The following is a 22298-nucleotide window of genomic DNA, read 5'->3' as shown; positions in this document are numbered from 1 at the left end:
TTGCAGTGCCTCTACAAATGTACAGTTCCATAAAGTTTTACCAGATTCTCACAATAGCAAGTTTAAATTAAGACATGGTTACTCTTAGTAAAGCACGTTAGGTATTACGACACGCGCATCTTTTATTTGCAAAACTACAGATGATAATTGCTTTTAAAATGGCAGATAGTTTGGGTACATTTTCTCATCACTGCAAATGTTTATTTAACCATCCAGCCATTATTAAAAGAAGCTAGCTGTACGTGTTCCTGCGGCAATCATAGATCACAGAGACCAGTAAAAATCCAATTATAGATAACGCCAGCATAATTAAACAGTTCAACATGTTGAACAATCTATTGATGAAAATGAAAATAGTGCACACATATAGTGGGAGAGGGACGTAGCGAGAGGGCTAAATGCTTTAGAAGGGAGGATTTCTTCGGGTCTCCCACTCTAACACTGCATTTGAAAAATGTGGGTGATTTTGTGCAGTCGCTATTTCAAGTTTATTTTAATTGATATACTTTAGAGGTGTATACGTATGTGCTGTTTATTGTTAGCTTAGTATGTGATCTATACATATGCACGTTAAAGTAATGAAACCTTGAAATAGCAACAGAGCCCCTGGTGCCTGAAATTGGAATGTGGCACACCCAGACTCCCATTTAAACGTGCTACTTCCGTCTCAGGCCTTGTACTACAAACGTGGTGTTTTTGTGATGTAGACAGTTTACATCCTTGGTTAGGAGCGGGTCTGAAACCACAATTATTAGTGTTGTACGTAATACTGGAAGTCTGTACCCTGATCCCTTAAATATAGATCTGCGAACAGCTGTGCACCTGTACCTGGAACTACACTTCCAGGAAAGGCTGCCTTTTTCCACTTCCTCAACTGGGTACTCTGCGTGACAGGGCGAGCACAAAGCCCAAAGCTGAAAGTCGATTTGTCGGAGAGCTGCTTCTCCTCTTGTGCTTTTGACACACTTACATATACCCAATGAGCAAGGGCTGTGCAACTGAGACCACCACAATGTATGCAATTAGAGTCTGTCGTTTATTTCAAGAATTAACACACACTTTTATTATCTCGGTTTTCTTTAGCCATGCCCATCCGGTTCGCGGGATTTCCGTGAGAAGCAGTGTGCCGATTTTGACAATATGCCTTTTCGTGGGAAGTATTACAGCTGGAAGCCCTACACAGGAGGTAATGTGCCGTAAACATGTGGGTTTTCCATAGGATACTCAGACGATTTTCTAAGGTCGCTACTTCAAGTTTACTGTAATTTATATATTTTTTAGGTGTATATTTATGTACTCCTCATTGTTAAGTTGGTATGTGGTCTATAAATAACAACGTTAACGTATTTTGGATAGGTAACATGATGGTTCAATAGTTTGGTGCAAGCTTCAGAGGCTTAATGTTAGTAACTTTCAAGTCTAAATATAGTCTGTAACTATTGCAGATCTTTACTTTGTGTTGGTTTCTTCAGAAAGGCACGTGAAAGTAATTGCGCTGGAAGACCGGGTTCTGGGGAATGGTGCACTCAGAATTGAAAGGCTGTTAGAATGTGCATACTAGACAATCGTAAATACATTCTCAACAAAGCACATGAAATTCTCCATTACTTGGTGCTCTATGTGGGTATGTAGAACCCTTCACTCTCCGAGCCTCTGCAATGACGTAAACAATGGCTCACCCCCATCATTATCATGGGAGGTGGTTTAGATTCTATTAACACCCGGGGTGGGGGATTAGCCATTCAGGTTCCGTGGATCACAGACCGAAACTGCTGATCTCAGTTCGCGTTCCATGGAACCTGGAGGCTGGTTCCCCCACCCCACAGCACCATCTTCACCTCGCCCTCCCCTCTCCTTTATTTTTTGGTTCCCCCACTCCACTTACCTCTTTTCTTCGCCTGCAGTGGCAGAACCTCCGTGGCCGCCATGGAAATGCAAGAGGGGCTCAGTATGAAGCCCCGCCTTCCACACTCATGATGTCCATCTTGCCACAGCATTTTCATTCAATGAACTGGACGCTGTGCGCATTCCGTTTGGTGAATGAAGATACTTTTTTTAACACCCATGCTAATAGCCTCAAAACCCTCTCAAGCAGGCTGGATCTTATCAGCCTGGGGACCCATGCTCGGCCCTTTAACTTGGGTCCCGGTCCGATAAGACCCGATCTGCCCCGCCGTATCGGGTCCTAACAATATATTAAGAGACACAGAGGCAGATATTCTAGTCTTCTTTACTTTAATCGGTAGCAAAGATATTAAATAGTTTTAAGACAAGTTTAGTGAACAAGAAACATTTAAAAACTATATAAATACAAGTTTTAGCAAACCAATCCAAGATGGAGGCTGAAGACATGCACCTTCATAGCCAATCTGCCAAATCTCATGGCATAAAGTCCCTCTTAGTCCTTCATCCTCCTCTTTAGATGGGAGAAACCTCCAGACAACACAGCATGCCCCTAATTGGACAAGGAGATGAGGTGCGTGAGTTGGGAAAGCTGTGGGAGGAGAAGCTTTGTCATCCCAAACTGACATGTGGGCTCGGCCTGTTTCAACTTAAAAAATCTATCAACACAGCAAGTACCCTAATTTTTCAAATCTTTACATGTATGAATATATTTTTAAGAACTACATTTTAAGGCAAATCAGATAATGCTAATCTAAAGTCAGCATGCCCTTCCTATGCAGAGATACATTTTTTCTTCATTTACTCAGGAGCCGTATCAGTGAAAAATATGGCACTTCATAGTTCCAATGTTAATTATTTCCTTCACCCTCACACCAACTTTCAAATCTCTCGGAATCAATGGAACGCCCAAATCAAATTTTCATTAATAACTTTAGTCATGTTTATAACACACAAATCGTTTTTTCATGGTTCAAAGGGGGTTACTGTCACCTTTAATAAAAGTCTAGAATGCCTGTTGTGGCATATACGCTGCCCTTTTTATGCAATAATAAATATTTTTCTATTAACTCAACTCCAGCCTTTTTCTTTGTTCTCTTAAGTTGCATTTACCCTTAAGCATGTGATCAACCAGAGGCTGGCTCATGTCTATGTTCACCTCCCCCTTCAAGGCATGTAATGGGCCAGATTGCAACTCTAATGGACATTTTATTGGAATTGTGACCTCAAGGTCACTTCTGCTGAAAGAACAGACATCTGTTATCTGTTTCCTCCGTGGTTTAGATCTAAGCAGTGTATTTCTATATTTTTAAGCAATGGCCCTGATTGATGGTTGACAACCAGACTTCCCTTTCCAGGATCAGCAGAAGAAACGTCTTGGAGGTTAAGTTTCATCTTTAGGAGAAATGGCCGTTTGTATGTACAATTCTGCAAGAAATGGCTTTTAAACTCACACACAATGCATTTTACATTACATTTTATAAGGCACCTGGGCCTTATATCCAGATTTAATGTACTTCTTTAATCTCAAAGTTGCAAAAAAAATGAATATCACTTCTGGATTGTCCTCATGTATAGGGCAGTTATATGAGAAAACCATGTTCAAACTCTGAAAGTCTAGTGAGCACTTTGAATGGATTGTGTCCTCACACGTATTCCTCATCTTATGATAAATATCTCTCCAACTTTGCCGCTTCTGAATAGTTTTTCGACAGACGGCGCTGTATGCAGTGTCATTGAGTCGATGTTCCTCGATGGCCTCCTTTCGACAGTCAACGTCATCATCAGAAAAGGACTGATGAGTCAAGGGATACTTCCTGATGCAAAAAATCAAAAAGGTCCTGATCGAGGAGTCGACCACACCACTCTTCGTCTTCTTCCTCTAAGAAGGCCAAGAAGAGGCACCATAGGTCACATTCGACCTCCAGTGATTCCTCGACAGAGGTAATCAGGTGTCCTACGAAATCCGATTCCCGTACAAAGTGCGACGCATTTCGTACTGAGATGATGTGAATCTTCGAGAATGCAGCCTCGACCCCCTCGAAAGAAAAGCAAAAGAGCCATTCCCCAGTCGCTCTGCATAAGGACGACAAGGGTAAGTTGAAGACTAAATCTTCAAACCTGAGCTTAAATCAGGTGTCACATCGAGAAAGTTCTCGATCCACCTAAAGCGGGGATAGCTTCCACGAGTCGAGAACTGAGTCCAACTATGGTTCCGTCGAAGAAGCACAAGGCGTCGAAAGCTTCAACGTCTTTGTTGACTCCATCGAAGTCGGAGCTGTTGACACCGAAGTCGAGGTTGACGCTGACTAAACCGACACCAATTTCAAAGCCATCTTCGACGACTACTTCGATATTGTCGAAACCGTTGACAGTACAAGACAAGGTTTAAAAGCCTTTACCTAAAAAAGACTATTTTAAGTCTCTGTCAGCGATATATGAGGAAGACCAACCCTCAGGTGACAATTTACCACCTTTTGCTCTACAGTTTGGCACCCCCAATGCGCTAATGGAACTTATATTTGATGAGTCCAGACCAAGAGATTTGTATGATGATCTCCAGTCAACTAGTGACATGGATATCTCGCCAGAGCTAGAGTTTGGCCGGCCTAACTCCTCTGAGCATGCTGACTCATCGTACAAAAAAATTGATGGGGAAGGTTAATTAATTTATGGGATGGAGCAGCCCTACTCCATCATTGGAACAAGATGATATGACTGACATCTTGGACCAGGGTCCTCGGAAAGACCCAATTTGACCTTTCCACATGGCACTGCAGAAGATAGTCTTTGCTAATTATGAGACCCTGGAAACTGCGGCTGCAGTTAATAAAAATTTTGCAAGGAAGTACAGACCTTCCAGCAGTGACCCGGAATATCTTACCAAGCATCCCACTCTTGAAAGCTTGGTGGTTCAGGCGGCTTCGTCTACCAGGCAGTCAGCTTACCCATCCATCCCTCCTGACAGGGATGACACGAGGGTGGATGCCTGGGCGCGAAAAGTTTTCACTGCGGGTAGTATGGCTTTAAAATCCACCAAAGTGACTTGTACATTGGGGGTCTTTACGACCCTGGCGTTAAGGGTTTAACGGCGCCGTAAAAGGTGTTGGCGCCGTTAAACCCTTAACGCCTGATTACGAGGTCCCTTTGCGGCTCTCGACCTTAACGGCTGGTCTGGACCAGCCGTTAAAGTAGGGACCCGCAAAGGGACTTCCGAGGTAATTACGGTACCGCAATTTGCGGTACTGTAATTACAGCCTTCCCCAGTCCCATTGAGCCCTATGGGGCAAAAATGGGAATGGGGAATTACCGCCCCGCCAACCTTGGAATGGGGCGGTATTTCCCCATTTACCATTGGCGGACTTGTTACAATACTGGCAGCAACCATGGTGCTAATAGCACCATTGGTTACCGCCGGTGTTGTAATGAGGGCCATTGTCTAGATTTAAGTTTACCCTGTGGGACTGTGTTGCTTGACGGTTGAACACATCCCGAGAGATGAAGAAAGAGATGGCTTTGTGGTGATCATTGAGGATGGTAAGCAGGCAATGAGTGAATGTCACAGTGGCAGTCAGGTTTGGATACTGCAGACAGCATCAGCAGATCCATGGATGCTAGCAGGGTATTACGCAGATTTGCGTGGTTGAGGAAGTCGGGGTTTGCACTAGATGTGCAGGCAAGACTACTCAACATGCCCTTTGACTCCTCAGGATTGTTTGGCAGCAAGGCGGATGAGAGTTTGGAGAAGCTGCAGACCGCAAAGGCTGCGGCTAAATCCCTTAGCACCACCATTAGACAACCTCAACAACCCTATTCAGGCCCATCTTCTTGGAGTGGTTAGTTCTTTCGATTTTACCTCTCACTTGGAAGAGGAAGATGATAAGCCGGTCAAAGGGGTCAGAGAAGATTCCCTCATGGTGGACGAGGGAGAGTTGCTGAGTCAGCCCAAGCAGTGACAACTTTACCCTCAGCTGCTGCTGCAGCTGCATCTAAACCACTCTGAGGCCTTGACCCACAAGACCCCGTTGGGAGGCTGACTTCTCAGTACCTGAACGATTGGCAGGGCATTACTTCAGGTGCTTGGGCATTGGAAACTGTGGCCCGAGGTTACTGCCTTCCTTTTCAAAAAAGGCCTCAGGATCCTCCACCGGGAACAACCCTGTCAAAATTCTGGATCTGCACCTTGTACAGGAAATCTTGTCCCTGCTAGAGAAAGTGCAATAGAACATGTACCTGTAGCAGAGAGGTACAAGGGTTGGTACTCCCCGTATTTTCTAATCCCCAAAAAGGACGGAGGGTTGAGACCCATCTTGGATTTAAGAAGCTTGAACAAGTTCCTCAGGAAGGACAAGTTCAAGGTGTTTATCCTTTTTCAGATCTGTCAGGCTCTCAAACTCCACGATTGGTTGGTATCATTGGACCTTAAGGATGCTTACTTTCATGTGCCAATCCATCTCAAGCACAGAAAATACCTGACGTGCGTGGTTGGCGGTTCTCATTACTAGTTTCGAGTTCTGCCTTTCGGGCTCAGCTCCGCCCCAAGGGTTTTCACCAAGTTGATGGCAGTGGTGGCAGCGAGTCTTAGGAGAGGGTGGATGCACATCTACCCCTTCCTGGATGATTGGCTGATCAGGGCTCATTCACCGGAGCAAGCACGCAAACCTCTCAGTGTACCCTGCCACTCGCTCCACAGACTGGGTTTCTCCCTCAATTACAAGAAGTCCCACATGATACCATCCGAAAGACTCCAATTTGTTGGAACAGTCCTGGATACTTCCTCTGGGAAAGCTTTGCCACCTGCGGTGAGAGCTCAACACATTCTGCAGATGATTACCAAATTCCAGAGTGCTCAGCATCTTCCGTCCTTCGATTTTCTGAGGTTGCTCAGTCTCATGGCATCCTGCATTTACCTGGTGCCAGAGGCCCGCTTGAGAGTGAGATCCCTTCAATGGGCTCTCAGGACTCAATGGTCCCAGTTCTCAGGCAAGATGTCGGACCACCTGCAAGTTCCGAGCAGAGTTGCTCAGGACCTTCTGTGGTGGACGCAAAGACAACATTCACGAGTGAGAATTGTTTTGGCAACCATGGCCAGAGATAACGGTAGTGACGGATGCCTCAATCACAGGGGTGGGGAACCCACACCAATGATCTGACAGTCAGCGGTCATTGGTCTTCATCGCAGCCCAAACTACATACCAACCTTTTGGAGCTGAGGGCGATCAGACTAGTGCTGAAGTCATTCCTGCCCTTTGTACGGGGAACGAATGTCCTGATAATGATGGACAACACAGTGGCCATGTACTACCTCAACAAGAGTGGAGGTGTAGGGTCACTACCACTGCGCAGAGGCAATGCAGCTCTGGTTCTGGGCTATACAAGAAGGAATCTCTCTGTCCGCAGTTCACCTAGCCAGCTAGCAGAACACAGTGGCAGACAATCTGAGCAGGAAGAGCACAGTCTCCCACAAGTGGGAACTAGTTCAATAAGTCCTTCAAGAGATCTTCACCCTTTCGGGAACCCCTCAAGTAGATCTGTTGAGACCGTTGTCAACCAGAAGTGCAAACCATACTGCTGCAAGGAATTTCCCCCAAGAGGAGCTCTAGGAGATGCGCTTGTGGTAGACTGGGACTTTCCACTCTTGTATGCATTTCCTCCAGTTCCCATTATTCCTCCTGTGATTAGGTGGTTGAGAAGGTTTGGAAAATCCATGATCCTAATTCCTCCGCATTGGGCCAGGAGGACGTGGTACCCGGACCTCTGGACATGCCCATCTGCCCTCCAATACGTCTTCCACAAAGAGAGGCTCTTCTCTCACAAGAGGAAGGTTGGGTTCTCCATCCAGTGGTCAAGACACTCATCCTTCACGCATGGTTTCTGAAAGGCTGAGATACAAGGATTGGAACCTTGCGCATGACGAAATGGATATTTTGCTTTGGCCACAAGGCCAGCAACTAAATGTCTGTACCGTTGCCATTGGAATACGTTCAGCAACCGGTGCAGGGATAAGAATGTGGATCCATTTCTGTGTGACACACCTATGGTGCTTTCCTTTCTTTACATTAAGCCAAAGTGGGGCTCCAGATTGGAACCATTAAAGGTTACCTAGCAGCGCTTTCTATTTTCAAGCGCTCCTCAGAGGAGGATTCATATTTTTAAATCCCTCTGATTGTCCAATTCTCGAAAGATCTCATTAATGTATACCCACCAGTTCCATTCAATGTACCTGTATGGGACCTCAATCTTGAGTTACAGTTTGAACATGTATTCCCTTTGAGCCTTTAAGACTTTTGACATTAAAAACCGGTTTGCTTATTGCATTAACAGCATCCCAAAGGGTGAGCGAGTTGCAGGCTCTTTCTCGCAAACCTCCTCATATGGTATTCCATGAAGACAAAGTCACTCTATGGGTAAATCCTTCTTTTTTTACCCAAGGCAGTCTCTGACTTCCATTTGTCACAAAAAATAACTTTACAACATTCTATCCACCTCCTCATCCAGGAAAGCATGAGGAGAGGCTACATAGACTAGACCCAAAAAGGGCTCTCAGTTTGTATATATCCAGAGTGGCTAAATTTCACCAAGTTGACCAACTATTTATTGGATATACTAGTCCCAAATTGGGCCTTGCGGTTACTAAACAAACAATATCCCGATGGATGATCCTGGCTATTGGCGAATTATACAGATTAGCGTGCAAGGACCCGGCGGAAGGCCTAAGGGCTCATTCCACAAGGGGCATGGCAACCTCTGTTGCTCTTGAAAGAGGTGTCCCAATCAATGATATTTATTCCGCGGCCTCTTGGTCGTCTATCCATACATTCGTAAAACATCACTGTCAGGATTCATCTTCCAGTCAGGGAGGACTTTTTGCAAAAGCCGTCCACCATTCGGTCCATGATTAGATCTAAATTTAATTGGTACTCCCTACCTCAACAATCTCCTGTATGCATGAGGTCTTAAACAGATGCTTTGCAACGGAAAAGATAAAGGGGTGAAAACATGTAAAACTAAGTCCCACCCATCTTCCTGTCTGTTGTGGATCAAAGGTTCTCTCTGGTCAATGGAGCTCTCTATGGTTCCTAACTAAAGGGGCAGGTCTCCTTTGAAGCAGCAGTGAAACCAGACTTTCTGGCACCTTCAATTCAACATATTTGTACCTTCTGAATGGGGTCCCCCTGCGGGCATGACTTCTGTAATACAAGCAGTCCCAGACATGACATTTCACTGTCAATTGATACTAAGGGCAGGGGCTGGGTTCAGGTTGGCACAGTGCTTATGAAAGAGTGTTGGGTGGTTCCAGTCTCCTTTGTTAGCCACTGCAGCCAGGCCCCATGTGTGCCTGTTTGAAGTGCAGTCTATGACTATGTTCATTATGTTAATCGCTGCCGCCAGATGCAGAGCCCAAGACAAGGACAGATCCATGGAGCTTTTATTAGTTAATTAGGCTGTCCATGGCAGAGGGAAGGTATGGCTCTTCTCCTTCTGAGATGACATGGTGTACTCCTGGCTGCCATATCCCAACTAAATATGACAGGAGGGACTGCTCCTGTAGGGTGTGTCCAACCAGAGTGCGCGTGTCAGTGTGTATGTCATGCGGTGAGCATAGGAAAATGTGTGCAGATTAGTCCCACACATTTTACAGAGGTTGATCTACCATCATTCAAAAATCAGGTGACCGCACACCCACTGTGCGGATGGTCGAATTCTTCACAGTCAACGATTGCTCCTCGCGTGCATCACCTACAATTTTCGATTATTGTATATGGTGAATTCCTTCATGAACCCTGGTGTGCAGCGCACCCCTTAGAATATTGATATATTGGCTAACACCAGCATGAATGTTGTTTCACAGTGCCACATTCAGCATGAATATGTGCCGACACTGGCATATATTTGCCACATTCAGCATGAAAATGTGTTATTAAAGTGACATGCTGGAATAGATTGGGCACAGCCAGTATGATTGTGTTCTTAAAGATGCCTGCTGGCATATATTGGGCTCAGGTAGCATCAATGTGTTTTTACAGTGGGACAACTGTCATATATTAGGGCTGCTGCCAGCATCCACATTGGCACTTTTTAGAAGCCTGCTCACATATATTGGGAACAAATAAATAATAATTACAGGAGCCACATTCAGCATTATGGTGTATTGCTGGGCATTGATCCCAGAAGTTGAGCCTGCAGTTCGTTGATGGAACAGGATTAATTGTCCAGGAAGAGGTGTGAGGGGAATTTGGCGACTCTCCCTCCTTACTGAATTCATTTGGTCAAAGGCCTTTTTGGACAGGAGGGTGGCTTGGGATCCAGTATCCACCAGCAATGATAATGCACATTGATCCTGTACCTTGACAGAGGCATACAATATTCCTTCCCTCTCTTCAAGGGGACAATGAAAATGTGCATTTTGTGCCAGCTTGGCAGTTAATCTTTTTATATTGAACTCCGACACTGTGTGATCTTGGACAGTATTCTGTGTCAGAGTCTGGGAATCTGTAAAGAAGTTTTTTCACCCAGATATCTGTGGGATTGGGAAGTCCCCTTTTTTCCCTGATTCTTTACTGGCCCTGCTTTCCTGGAGACAGTTACCCGAACCTGTTTGGGGGAGGATACCTCATTACCTTCAGGGTCATCGGAGTGACATTGTTGGGGTTTAAGAATTCGTTGCTCTGGCTCAGTCTCCATACTTACCCAGTCTAAGTTAGTGTCTTTTGGGACCCATGTTTCCTTGGGAGGGATCCCTCTACCTCTAAAAGAGAAGATTTGCTTCCCTGAATCCTCCAGGGATTCCTCCCCTTCAAACTGGATGATGCAGGCTTCCACCACAAAGTGGGTTCTCTTTGACTCAGGATTTCTCCTACTTACCCTCTGTTCCCTAGGTTCCAGCTTTTCGGGGGTAGAAGATTTGTGTTCAGGTTCAGAGGTTTCCAGGGATTATGTTCTGGTAATAAAGGAAGCTTGCTCTAGGGCTTTGCATCTCCCTTCCCCCTGGAATCCCTCCTTTGGAACCTGTTGGTTGTCAGAGGTTTCTTCCCGTCATTGCTCCGGGGCACCAGACCCAGGTGTTAAGCTGTTCTGTACAGCGATTTCCATTGGAGGGCTCTGCTGAGCCCTCAACATGCGACGCTGGTCTTGTGTTAAATGTTGTACCCGACGCTACAGTTGAAACATCCTTTCTGGTTGGTAGGGCGTTCTGGATTCACACCTTTGCTGCACCCGTAAAGGGTAGCTGTCCCTTCTCCCAGAGTAGCTTGGGTATTGAGAGTTTCCCTGATAACCCTCCATCCTTGATCTCCCTTCTTCCTGATTTGGGAATCTATTGTCCTGAAAGCGGGGAGAGAGAGGAGTATTATTCTGGAAATTGGGGTTTGAATGGTATCTGGGAAAGAAACTTAGGTAAGAGGATGGAGTATTTCTTCCCTTCTGAGGGATGTTTCCTGTGGCAGTACTTACCTGATTTGTGTCCCCCCCTTGTGCCAGAGGAGTCCATACAAACCCCAAGATGGGTCTGTTAGCCTTGTATATAGGGCTGATATAGGTGGCAGGGTCAGATGGAGCATTGGTCGGATACCCGGCCTGCCTATCACCCGATTGGGTTGGATCAGAGGGTCTCCCCTGCCTCTGATTTTGCTTATTAGTATTAGCGGGAGGAGCATTTTTAGCCCCCCCTTTCCAATATTGGGTCATTTTGCACCTCTGCCACCTGGTTGAGTTCAGCTGCCTCATGATTCCCTGTTCTTGAAAACTGGCAGGCATGAAGTTAGCAACACCCTGTGCGTAGGTGGTGAGTTGGCTTGAGGTCCCGGGTAAAAAGGTCATCACTCCGTGATCGGAGGGTGCTTTTCCATACTCTAACTGGTCACAGTGTCTCAAAGCCTGTTTGTATTTGGCTATTTCCTTTTCCAATCTCTCATATTTGTTTTTCTCTGCCCTATCTTGGTGATACATAGAGGCCTGCGTTTTCAACTCTGAAACCAGTGCTTGAGTAGCTTCTAGTACTTTATTTTGTGGCAATACGTGGTCACTTAGTCCCTTGTTCTCCTCACAAAGGGACTCATTTTCCTTCTATGAGGATTGTATTGTCTGGGCATATTCAGACCTCTTCTTTTGCAGGAGGCTAATCTCCTCCCTTTGTGCACTTTCAGCCTGTGTTTCCTGCTCTATGTCAAACTCAGCTTGCCTCACATGTTCCATTAATTTTTCATTTTATATCCTCATGTCAGTTAGTTCATGAGAACATGACTCACTTTTCTCCATGTCTGTCCTTAACTGACGGACTTCCTGAAACAGGGCACTTTTCTCCTGACACAATTTGCTATTCTGTCCCCTGAGGTGCTATCTCTGTTGTTTCAGAGTGTTCAGATTTTGGCACATCTGACTGAATTCCGCCTGGGAATTGCCACCCCTAATGATCAACTGGCTATTTTCATCTTTCATTTGTTCAGTCTGTGTTTGAAATGTAAACATTTCCTCTAAGCAGGCTCTGTTGTGAACAACCTGCTCGCTTAATTTATGTTGACTCGCTCTCAGGTTTTCAACACCTTCTTGATACATTCATACTCTTCTTTCAGTGCAGAACATTGAGCCTCACGCTCTAAATTTGCTTGCTGTTGTGTCACTAACTCATCTTTTAGCTGCTGAATAATGTCTTCTAATTTCAACTCTGAATTTTGGCTCTGTTGCGCTTTTTCCTCTAATTGTTTCAACTCTCTCTGTGCTTGTTCCAAAAGCACAGACTTGTTTTGCACTATCCTGGTATCTTTCTTCCATGATCATCATATGGAAGTACAAATATGCTGTGAGCCGAGCCATTTTAATTTGCTCCTCTCTGCTGGTCTGTGCCATATAAAAGTCTGTCAGGGCCTGATGTAACAGCCCATTATCCTGCTACATAAAATTTGCAGCCGTAACCTCCTAGCTTGCCACATTTCATGGCCCTTTTGTACCCATTAACCTTGAATAAACAATTTGGATAGAAGGTGCTTCCTGGCCATATTGATTTCTATGGTGCTCATTCTGAAATGTGTTCTGCACCTAATATGCTCTCTATGCAAGGACAAAATCTCAACCCTGTTCCGGCTTAGTTTGTACTCACAATGACAACGCAAATCAACTTTGTTTTATCTACACACCACCCTGAAACCCAGGGAACAGGTCTGAATGGTGCCTTCACAATGCAACACACCTTTTCATCCACTGAAATGCAATTATACCTAAATGAATAGTCTGCTGCACTGTCACGAGTGGAAACTCTTTACCAATCTCGGACGAGCCCCCAGTTTTGTTACCGTTTATTACGCGGTCACACTCAACTCAGGGAGTTCCTTTCCCCCCATTGAATGTGGTGCACAACATATCACTATGATTTTGATTCAGGTTCTATTTGGTAAGGCCTCCAACCCTTCTGTCACCCAACCCCAAAAAATACCTGGTGCCACAATGGACTAGGAACCAGGCTGGTGTGTAGTAAGTATATAGATTTATTAATTTACTTAAACCAAATTTGACAAACAAACTAACATCAGCCACCAATACTGTGGCAATACAAGAACAGAAATGACTTCCATAATGGTACCAACACAGAGATAATAGAAGAATAATAATTTAAGAAACACAGTGATTGCAGATTTGGTTATAATACTTTTTCTCCCAGCAACCCCCACTCTCCAAACATCAATTAGTCTTGGCCCTCTGAATGGAAGGCTAGTGGCAGAGAGTGGGAACACAATGGGAAAATTGTTTTGGGATTCTGATAAAATGTACTCTTGGAAAAAAGGGATTCAAGGGGCAACATTGTTTTTTCTTTATTACCACAGATGCAAAATATGGGAAAGAAAAGCAATGGTAAAATGTGTTTTGCCACACCTAAAAAGAACAGCCAGGGCTTTGTGGTTTTGGTCAGAGCACAAATGGAACAAAGGGGCAATTTCTTTTTGCACCCTGCACACTCACGTAGAAACAGGTTTTCGGGATTCATTCTTATGGCAAATCTTTAGGTCTATAACAGCTCAAAACACACTGGGAAGAGCTTGTTAGTTTTGAATGCCAACAAAACACATTCTGTAATTTCTATAGGGGAATTAATTGATTTACTTTAAATATGCTAAGGGTCTGCAGAGACAAACAGGATATTTTGCTATGGGGAAATAACTAAAACAATGCTTGAAAAGGCAGGGCCTACACAATGTATGGCTTTGGGGATAGTTTTATTTACAGGAAAAGCCTTGTAATGAACATCAGGGAACAGCAGGGCACCTCTGGGACAGCATGGGTGTCAGTCAAGGATAATCCCCTCTGGCTCCTCCAAGGAGTCCCAGTCAGCTTCTATGTCTCCTGGTCCCTGTCTCCAATGCAAGATTTGGGGTCCCTCTGCTTGAATGTTTCTCGCAAGAGTTCAGCAGCAGGTTACCTCCTGGAATAAGTGAAAAAAGCCCAGTTCTAATGCAAACTGGTCTACTTATAGGGCAAATGACATCACAAACTTGTCATGATTCCTGTGAACATGATTGGTTGGTTTTCCCTACCCACCTCCCATGTGTGTGGTAATAGGAAAAGGAGATGAGGGGTGTGAGTTAGGAAATCTGTAGGAGGAGAAAGCTTTGTCATCCCAAACTGAAATGTGGGCTTGCCCTGTTTCAACTCTAAAAATATGTATACATGTCAAGTACACTAATTTCTCCAGTATTGGATCTTTCATAGATTCAGATGCTTGAATATTCCCCGTTGTCAGACTGGGAATCCTCAGTAATTTAAATAATTATTAAAAAATTAAATATATATACATTATTTCCATAGAAATAAAATGTAGATTGCCCCTTATGGCCTATGACCCATTCACTTGTGTAGTCCCTCCAGCTCACTTTGGTCCTTATGGCACTAACCAATGAGGTGGCGGGGTTTAAGCTCCGCCCCAGCAGCCATCTTCACTTTTTTCACTGCTGTCTAACAGACTGGGGGGAATCCTCAGTTGTCTGAGCTTTTCGACTTTTCTTTTGCTGTTAGCTTAATATTTTTCTCAAAAAACAGCTTTACCTTGATCTCCTGATCAAACTCTTCCTGTACAGTGTTTCCGGGCTCAGAAAACACTTATTTTCACTCAAAGTTCGTCCAGTGAATCCTCTCTTCACACCATGTTTGAGGAACCTACTACCAAGAAACCTTCCCTTTTCAGGGACTGTTTAAGATGCAAGAAGAAGCTGGTCTACATGAAAGACCCTCTTGAGCAGTCCATTTACTGTCTCTATCCACATGACATTCACAAATGTGATATTTGTAAGACTTTTTCTAGCAAATCTCTCCAGGACAGACATAGAAGACTCCTTCTACATTTAGAATCTAGAGGACACTCTTCTGATGAAGAAACAGCTAAGACAGCCCCTGTACTGTATATGAAGCCTTCAGAGAGGCAAGCCTCAAAAAGAAGGGCCTCCTCTGTGGATAGAAGCTCCTCTCCCTCACATAGGAGCAAGAAAAAGATGGAATTGTCATCTGTATCTCCATCCCTTGGATCTGAGACTAAAAGAACAAGCACCCTGACGACAAAACCTCTTCCAAAGGTAAGGTGAAGTTTTAAAAAATTCCCGGAGGGCAGTCGTCATCGAAAACGATGTCTACGAGCGGCACCAGCAATAGTGGCCTGTCAACGAGGAAACTGTTGACGAAACCCAAGACGTCAATGACGACTCTTCAAACCTCGTCCACGACTAAGTCATCATTGTCGAAATTGGCCACCTCTAAGCAATCGTCAACAAAAGAATCTCACCACTCGTCAATGAGCTATCGTCTACGGTCAAGGAGCACCATCTGTCCACTACGCCCTCGTCATCCACAAAGACTTCTTCGTCAACAAAACCCTCATCAGCGGCATCCTCGTCGATAAAGTCTAAACCATCATCGACAAAGATCCCGTCGATGACTACTGACTCCTCGTCGACTGAGAAAAACAAGTCCAGTGTGGAACTGCAAAAAGAGGCCAAAGCAATCTTATCGAATGGTGAGGCCATCTCCGACCATATGATTGACACGGCTGTTGACATAGCAGAGTCGGCTTTCAGACAAATGGCCCATGGTACAGTCTGGAGAAGGCAAGCCTGGATGAAGTCTACGAACTTTAGACCAGAGGTTCAGGCTCAGATATTAGATATGCCCTTCGATGGACAAGACCTCTTTGGTAAGAAGATTGACAACCATCTCAAGGGTATAAAAGCTGACACCGATATGGCATGAGCCATCAGTTCCCTTAAGGACAAAGACAAAGATCGTAGATCCTTTCAGTCCTTTCGAGGTGCATCCTCAAAATATAGGGGTTTCAGCCGCTCCTCATACAGGTACACCCACAGGGGCAAGCGTGGCTCCAACCACGCCAAGGCCCAGTGCAAGCAAAACAGACTATCTTCTTCCTCCTCTCTCACGACGAACCCTGGTGAGAGGAAGAGTAAGCCGTTTTTATCAACGTTGGCTAAAAATAACATCAGACAAGTGGGTGCTACAGGTGGTCCGCGAAGGTCACACCATCAAATTGCTGGACCAACCTCCGTTCCTTGCCCCCGTTCCACGCAAAGTGCATCATCAGAAGCAAGTCATTATGGAGGTTCACAAGCTACTCCTAAAAGCTGCGATAGGGCCAGTACCATGCTGACAAAGGGGAAGAGGCTTCTAATCCCGGTTCTTTCTGGTGAAGAAGAAGAACGGTCAGTGGAGATCGATTCTGGATTTGAGAACTCACACCAAGTTTATCAAGCGCATCAAATTCAAGATGACGTCTCTTCAGAATGTTCTCCTGTGGCTCAATCATTTTACAGGGTGGTTTGTATTTTGTAGTGTGCTAGAATGGTCTGGTGTGATAATAATACAGTAGTTATTTTTATACAACCTTGGCTGGACAGTCCCTTTTATCATTGGGTAATAATTATATTTTTGCGTTTTGCAACTAACCAATGATCCATGATCCGGAGATAAGCCTGCTGTTCCATCCACGTTACCAAAATTGGAGGTTTATAATTTGCTTGTTTTTCCAATCTGTTTGGATCCCTTCTGGTGTTTAGAGGTGTGGGACTGATTGATGGTTTAGAAACCGATATTTCTTCCTTGACTACTGGTACCCTGGAAGTTGATTCATCACACTGACACCCTAGCTAGAGGTGTTAAATAGAAACTGTTGTGGAGAGACTCACAGAACACTCTGGGAGGCCATTGATAATCAACCAAAGAACTTTAGTTGTGTTATGCAATTTTTTTGAGAAATAATTGTCACCATTGATATATAATAAAATATCTGGGTTTTACTTAAAGAAGTCATTTCATAAAAGAAATTTCTGAAAGATCCATAATGGTTTCCGCATCCAGCTTACATAATCTTAATAGAGAGATAATTTGGATCTGCACTACACAATTATCATTTGCCTCAAAGTAGGTGCAGAAGCATATGAGGCTCAATTTCAATATAAATATGAAGAAATTACTTAGAACACTTAGGGCCTCATTACGAGTGTGGAGGTAATGAAAAAAGGAAGGCGGAATGGCATTACCGGCATCGTTAACGGGTCGGGCCATTACGACCTGACAACTCACCAATACCGCCACTGCCCATTCCGTGCCCCTTCTTACCGGCATGTGCGTGTACACACGCCACTTCACGGCGCCAATACCGGGATGCCTTTAACAGGAGGACATCACAAGTTACGCGTACATGCACTTATCGGCATCCCGAAGGCGGTAATTAGGGCCTGCCTGATGACGGCAATACAGGCATTGCGGACCACCTGCAAATAGCAACCTGCAGTGCAGGCAACTGCCACAGGTGCACACAATCACCACAGGTGGAGCCAATGGAACCTGCCCCAGTACAAAAGGAATACACCCACACACCACACCCCTTCCTACACCAAAATGATCCCACTTTCTGTTGCAATCATGGGACTGGAGGACATGCATGTACTGCTACAACTACAGCAACAACTACAGCTAAAACAACAGGCAGCACAGAGGAGACGCAGGAGGAGAAGGAGGATGAGACAGGCCCAGCAAGTTCCACCAGTGCAGCCAGTGGAACCACGTAGGCAGCCACCAATCCCTCGCATCAGACCCAATCCATTCAATCTAACCCCTGAGCATACCCACACCCTGTACCGGTTGGACCGGGACACCATCACCACCATAGTGGACATGATACACGACGATATCGTCAGCCTGATAGAAATCCGCACTGCCATCCCCCCTCTACTAAAGGTGGTGTCTGTGCTCCACTTCCTGGCCACATGCACCTACCAGCACACAGTGGGGCAGATGCATGGCATATCACAACCACTCTTATCCCGCATGCTGACCCAAGTGCTTGTGTCCCTCCTGAAGCATGCAAGCATCCACATTTACCTACCACGGACTGGCCAGGAGCTCGCTGACACCAAAGTAGGCTTCCATGCACTGGCAGGCATGCTCAATTGCGTAGGTGCCCTCGACTGCACCCATGTAGAATTGGTGGCCCCTCATGCCAATGAGGTGGTGTACGGCAATCGCAAGCAATACCACTCCATCAATGTGCAGATGGTATGTGACTCCAGCAAGATCATCACACATTGTTGCGCCCGATATCCCGATCTACACATGATGCCCTGGTGCTGCGTAACTCCACGCTACCGCATTACATGGAGCGATATGCTGGACGACGTGCCTGGCTGCTCGGTAAGTTGCCTGACTGGGCCATGGAAGTTCATCGGGGTAGTGAGGTGGGGGGGTGCATACTCCGCCTGGGTGGGATTGGGGGATGCATACTCCACCTGGGTGTGATTGGGCGGTGAGGGGACAATGCACTCAGAGCTAAACACTGTTGTCCTGAACATCCCAACCTGAACATGACACATCAATGCCATACATAAGACCAATGCCGTACATCAATGACAACATGCAAGATGTACAAGCAGGCCACCATGGGCATGTCAAGCGATGAATGACTAAATATGATTACAACTGTGCCAATGCCACTAGTGTGATTAGGTACAGAGTAGCATACACTACAATCATGGGTGGCAAGACATTGTTCCGCATCCACAGTACATCTGCATCAGCATGCAAGTGAACACTCTGCATCATCTGTACAAGCATTCCACACTAGCAGACCATATTGCAGTACACAATGCATCAAATTAATCTGTGTGCATACATACAGGGACATGTGCATGTCAACACCAAATAGCTGTGGCCATGGCCGTGAATCCTAAAGGTGCCAGCTCAGATTGACTCACACATACCTCATTATGCTCCCGTGCAGGTGATGGAGGCTATCCCTTGAAGTCGTGGCTACTTACCCCTGTGCGGAACCCGCGGAACAGGCACAAAGAGGAGTACAATCGGATATATACCCATACCCGTGTCGTGACTGAGCAGACCTTTGGCATGTTGAAGGCATGGTTCCGCTGCCTAAGCAGGTCTGGTGGAGAACTCCTTTATGGCCCTGAGAAGGTGGCAAAGAACACCATGGTCTGTGTCATGCTGCCCAACATGTGCATTCGGAGAAATGTACCACTGCCACCTGACATTGACATGCATGCACCGGGTGAGGATGATGAGGTTGATGATGGAGGAGAAGCAGCACTCCTGCCAGTACGTGATGCTCAAGATGGCTGTGCTGTACGCCAATCACTGATTGACGATTACTTCTGAACCACAGGGACGTTGATGGTTATGTGTCAGTGCTACACTGAGCACTTGGACCGTGTGGACATGGACACAGGGTGTGTGGGGAGTTGGGTACTGTGCGCTGTCATTAATTGAATGGACACACACGAAAAGAACCATGTCCAGGCATTAAATGATATTCAACACAACGGGTGTATGAAGTAAAATTACAAATGAATGCTTCCTCCCTCCACCACTCACACACCCTCCCCCAAAACACCCAAACACCCCATACCCCCCAAAGACCCCATACCCCCAATAAATACCCCAGTACATCTTAACGAGCACAAGTCATGTATAAGACATGATTACCAGGCATTAGCAGTGGCAAGACATTTTAAGGCAAATGGACACTCTATCACACAAATGCGATTTTAAGTTCTGGAAGTGATACCTACCAAAGGAAGTAATAGAGATTTAAACAAATTAAGAGCACAACAGGAAGCATTCTGGATCGATAGACTGGATGCTCTCACCCCCGGTGGGATGAACGAAGAACTAGATTTGAGTTGCTTTTTGTAGTACCAGAAACCACGAGACGGATGATGTCCCTTAAGCACAGAAAGAACACTATATGGATAAAGATGGTGACCTATGCAACCAACACGAGGCGCCACATCAAAAACAGTTACTTCAGCATAAGAATTTCACATCTATATTTGTATTGTTTTTCTTCTGTTTAACTTTTTGTTTTTAAGGTGTCCAATAACTGAAGCTAATCTATGACTTTTCTTTAATCCTCTTTGTACAGCCTTTATTTTTATTTTTCCTTCATTTATTAGGCAACATCTGGATGCGATGATAGCCATGTTTTTTCACACAAATGTTTGGTTTTTCTTTCATTTTACTTCTACACATAATTACGATATATTGTTTTGATCTTGTGTTTTTTTATTAGTGTTCTGAACTTACTCTTCATAAACCTGTTCATCAGGTTATTATCTCTAAATGTTCATGCTTTATTCTGTTTTGGCTACTTTACGACATCAGCTTATCAAGATGCTCTTTACTGACAGTGACGATCATAGGGTGATTACATGTCTCCCAAGAAGAATAAGTTCATGAAATAAGTTCCAGTAATACATGTTCAATAAGGGCAGGACCTTCGATCAGATGACACTTGGATTGTATTAAGCTGTGATGATATGTATATACCATAACTGTTTCCCTGCAGACATCACATGAACTAATTGAGGACTTAACACACACGGAATAGTTTCACACTATGTTATTTTTAAACACGAGTGCTATTTTGCCCAACATGAGATGTTAGTTCATTTATATTCATTTACAGCATATGATGGCCTTAGCATACTAACCTACTTTTAATGGCGATTCAACCGACGAATATCTTTTTGCCGTGAAGCAATTTTGGCTTAACACACTACTCCAATATGGACGTTGCACGCAAGTTCGTACGTGGTTTCCATGACTACCAAGAGCACAACACAAAGAAATGAGGTTGAGCCATGTACGCTCACTTTGCCTCGTACAAGCATATCAATTGTAGCAGGTAAGAGTGGTGCATTGATTGAGTGAGATTCTTAATACCCCTTAGATGCACTGTACAACAATATCAGTATATACCTTACTTTCATTTTAGGACCGTGTTTACGCAGATTAGAGCGCTGCAGTCCACCAGCACACTGTCACCCACACCGTGTCATCACGGGTAAGAGCACACATCTTTTGTAATGCCATATGTTACGTTGATGGAACAGGATTAATTGTCCAGGAAGAGGTGTGAGTGGAATTTGGCGACTCTCCCTCCTTACTGAATTCATTTGGTCAAAGGCCTTTTTGGACAGGAGGGTGGCTTGGGATCCAGTATCCACCAGCAATGATAATGCACATGGATCCTGTACCTTGACAGAGGCATACAATCTTCCTTCTCTCTCTTTAAGGGGACAATGAAAATGTGCATTTTGTGCCAGCTTGGCAGTTAATCTTTTTATATTGAACTCCGACACTGTGTGATCTTGAACAGTATTCTGTGTCAGAGTCTGGGAATCTGTAAAGAAGATTTTTCACCCAGATATCTGTGGGATTGGGAAGTCCCCTTTTCCCCATATTCTTTACTGGCCCTGCTTTCCTGGAGACAGTTACCCGAATCTGTTTGTGGGAGGATACCTCATTGCCTTCATGGTCATCGGAGTGACATTGTTGGGGTTTAAGAATTGGTTGCTCTGGCTCAGTCTCCATACTTACCCAGTCTACGTTAGGGTCTTTTGGGACCCATTTTTCCTTGGGAGGGATCCCTCTACCCCTAAAAGAGAAGATTTGCTTCCCTGAATTCTCCAGGGATTCCTCCCCTTCAAACTGGATGATACGGGCTTCCTCCACAAAGTGGGTTCTCTTTGACTCAGGATTTCTCCTGCTTACCCTCTGTTCCCTAGGTTCCAGCTTTTTGGGGTAGAATATTTGTGTTCAGGTTCAGAGGTTTCCAGGGATTATGTTCTGGTAATAAAGGAAGCTTGCTCTAGGGCTTTGCATCTCCCTTCCCCCTGGAATCCCTCGTCTGGAACCTGTTGGTTGTCAGAGGTTTCTTCCCGTCATTGCTCCGGGGCACCAGACCCAGGTGTTAAGCTGTTCTGTGCAGCGATTTCCATTGGAGGGCTCTGCTTAGCCCTCAACATGCGACGCTGGTCTTGTGTTAAATGTTGTACCCGGCGCTACAGTTGAGACATCCTTTCTGGTTGGTAGGGCGTTCTGGATTCATACCC

At 45.0% G+C, this 22298-nt stretch overlaps 1 protein-coding gene across 1 annotated transcript in view; it reads left to right on the top strand.

Annotated features, from left to right (window-relative positions):
* ADAMTS6 (ADAM metallopeptidase with thrombospondin type 1 motif 6) overlaps positions 1-22298 on the top strand; it is a 2426739-nt gene that overhangs the window by 1855570 nt on the left and 548871 nt on the right. The window contains exon 15 of the mRNA XM_069627350.1: positions 1084-1186. Within this exon, the coding sequence (XP_069483451.1) occupies positions 1084-1186 (103 nt within the window). The remainder of the gene's footprint in view (positions 1-1083; positions 1187-22298) is intronic.

The sequence above is a fragment of the Ambystoma mexicanum genome, chromosome 6p (assembly GCF_040938575.1).
Source record: "Ambystoma mexicanum isolate Mex_15411 chromosome 6p, UKY_AmexF1_1, whole genome shotgun sequence".
Lineage (NCBI taxonomy): Eukaryota > Metazoa > Chordata > Amphibia > Caudata > Ambystomatidae > Ambystoma > Ambystoma mexicanum.
This window is presented reverse-complemented; position numbering and strand designations above follow the sequence as displayed.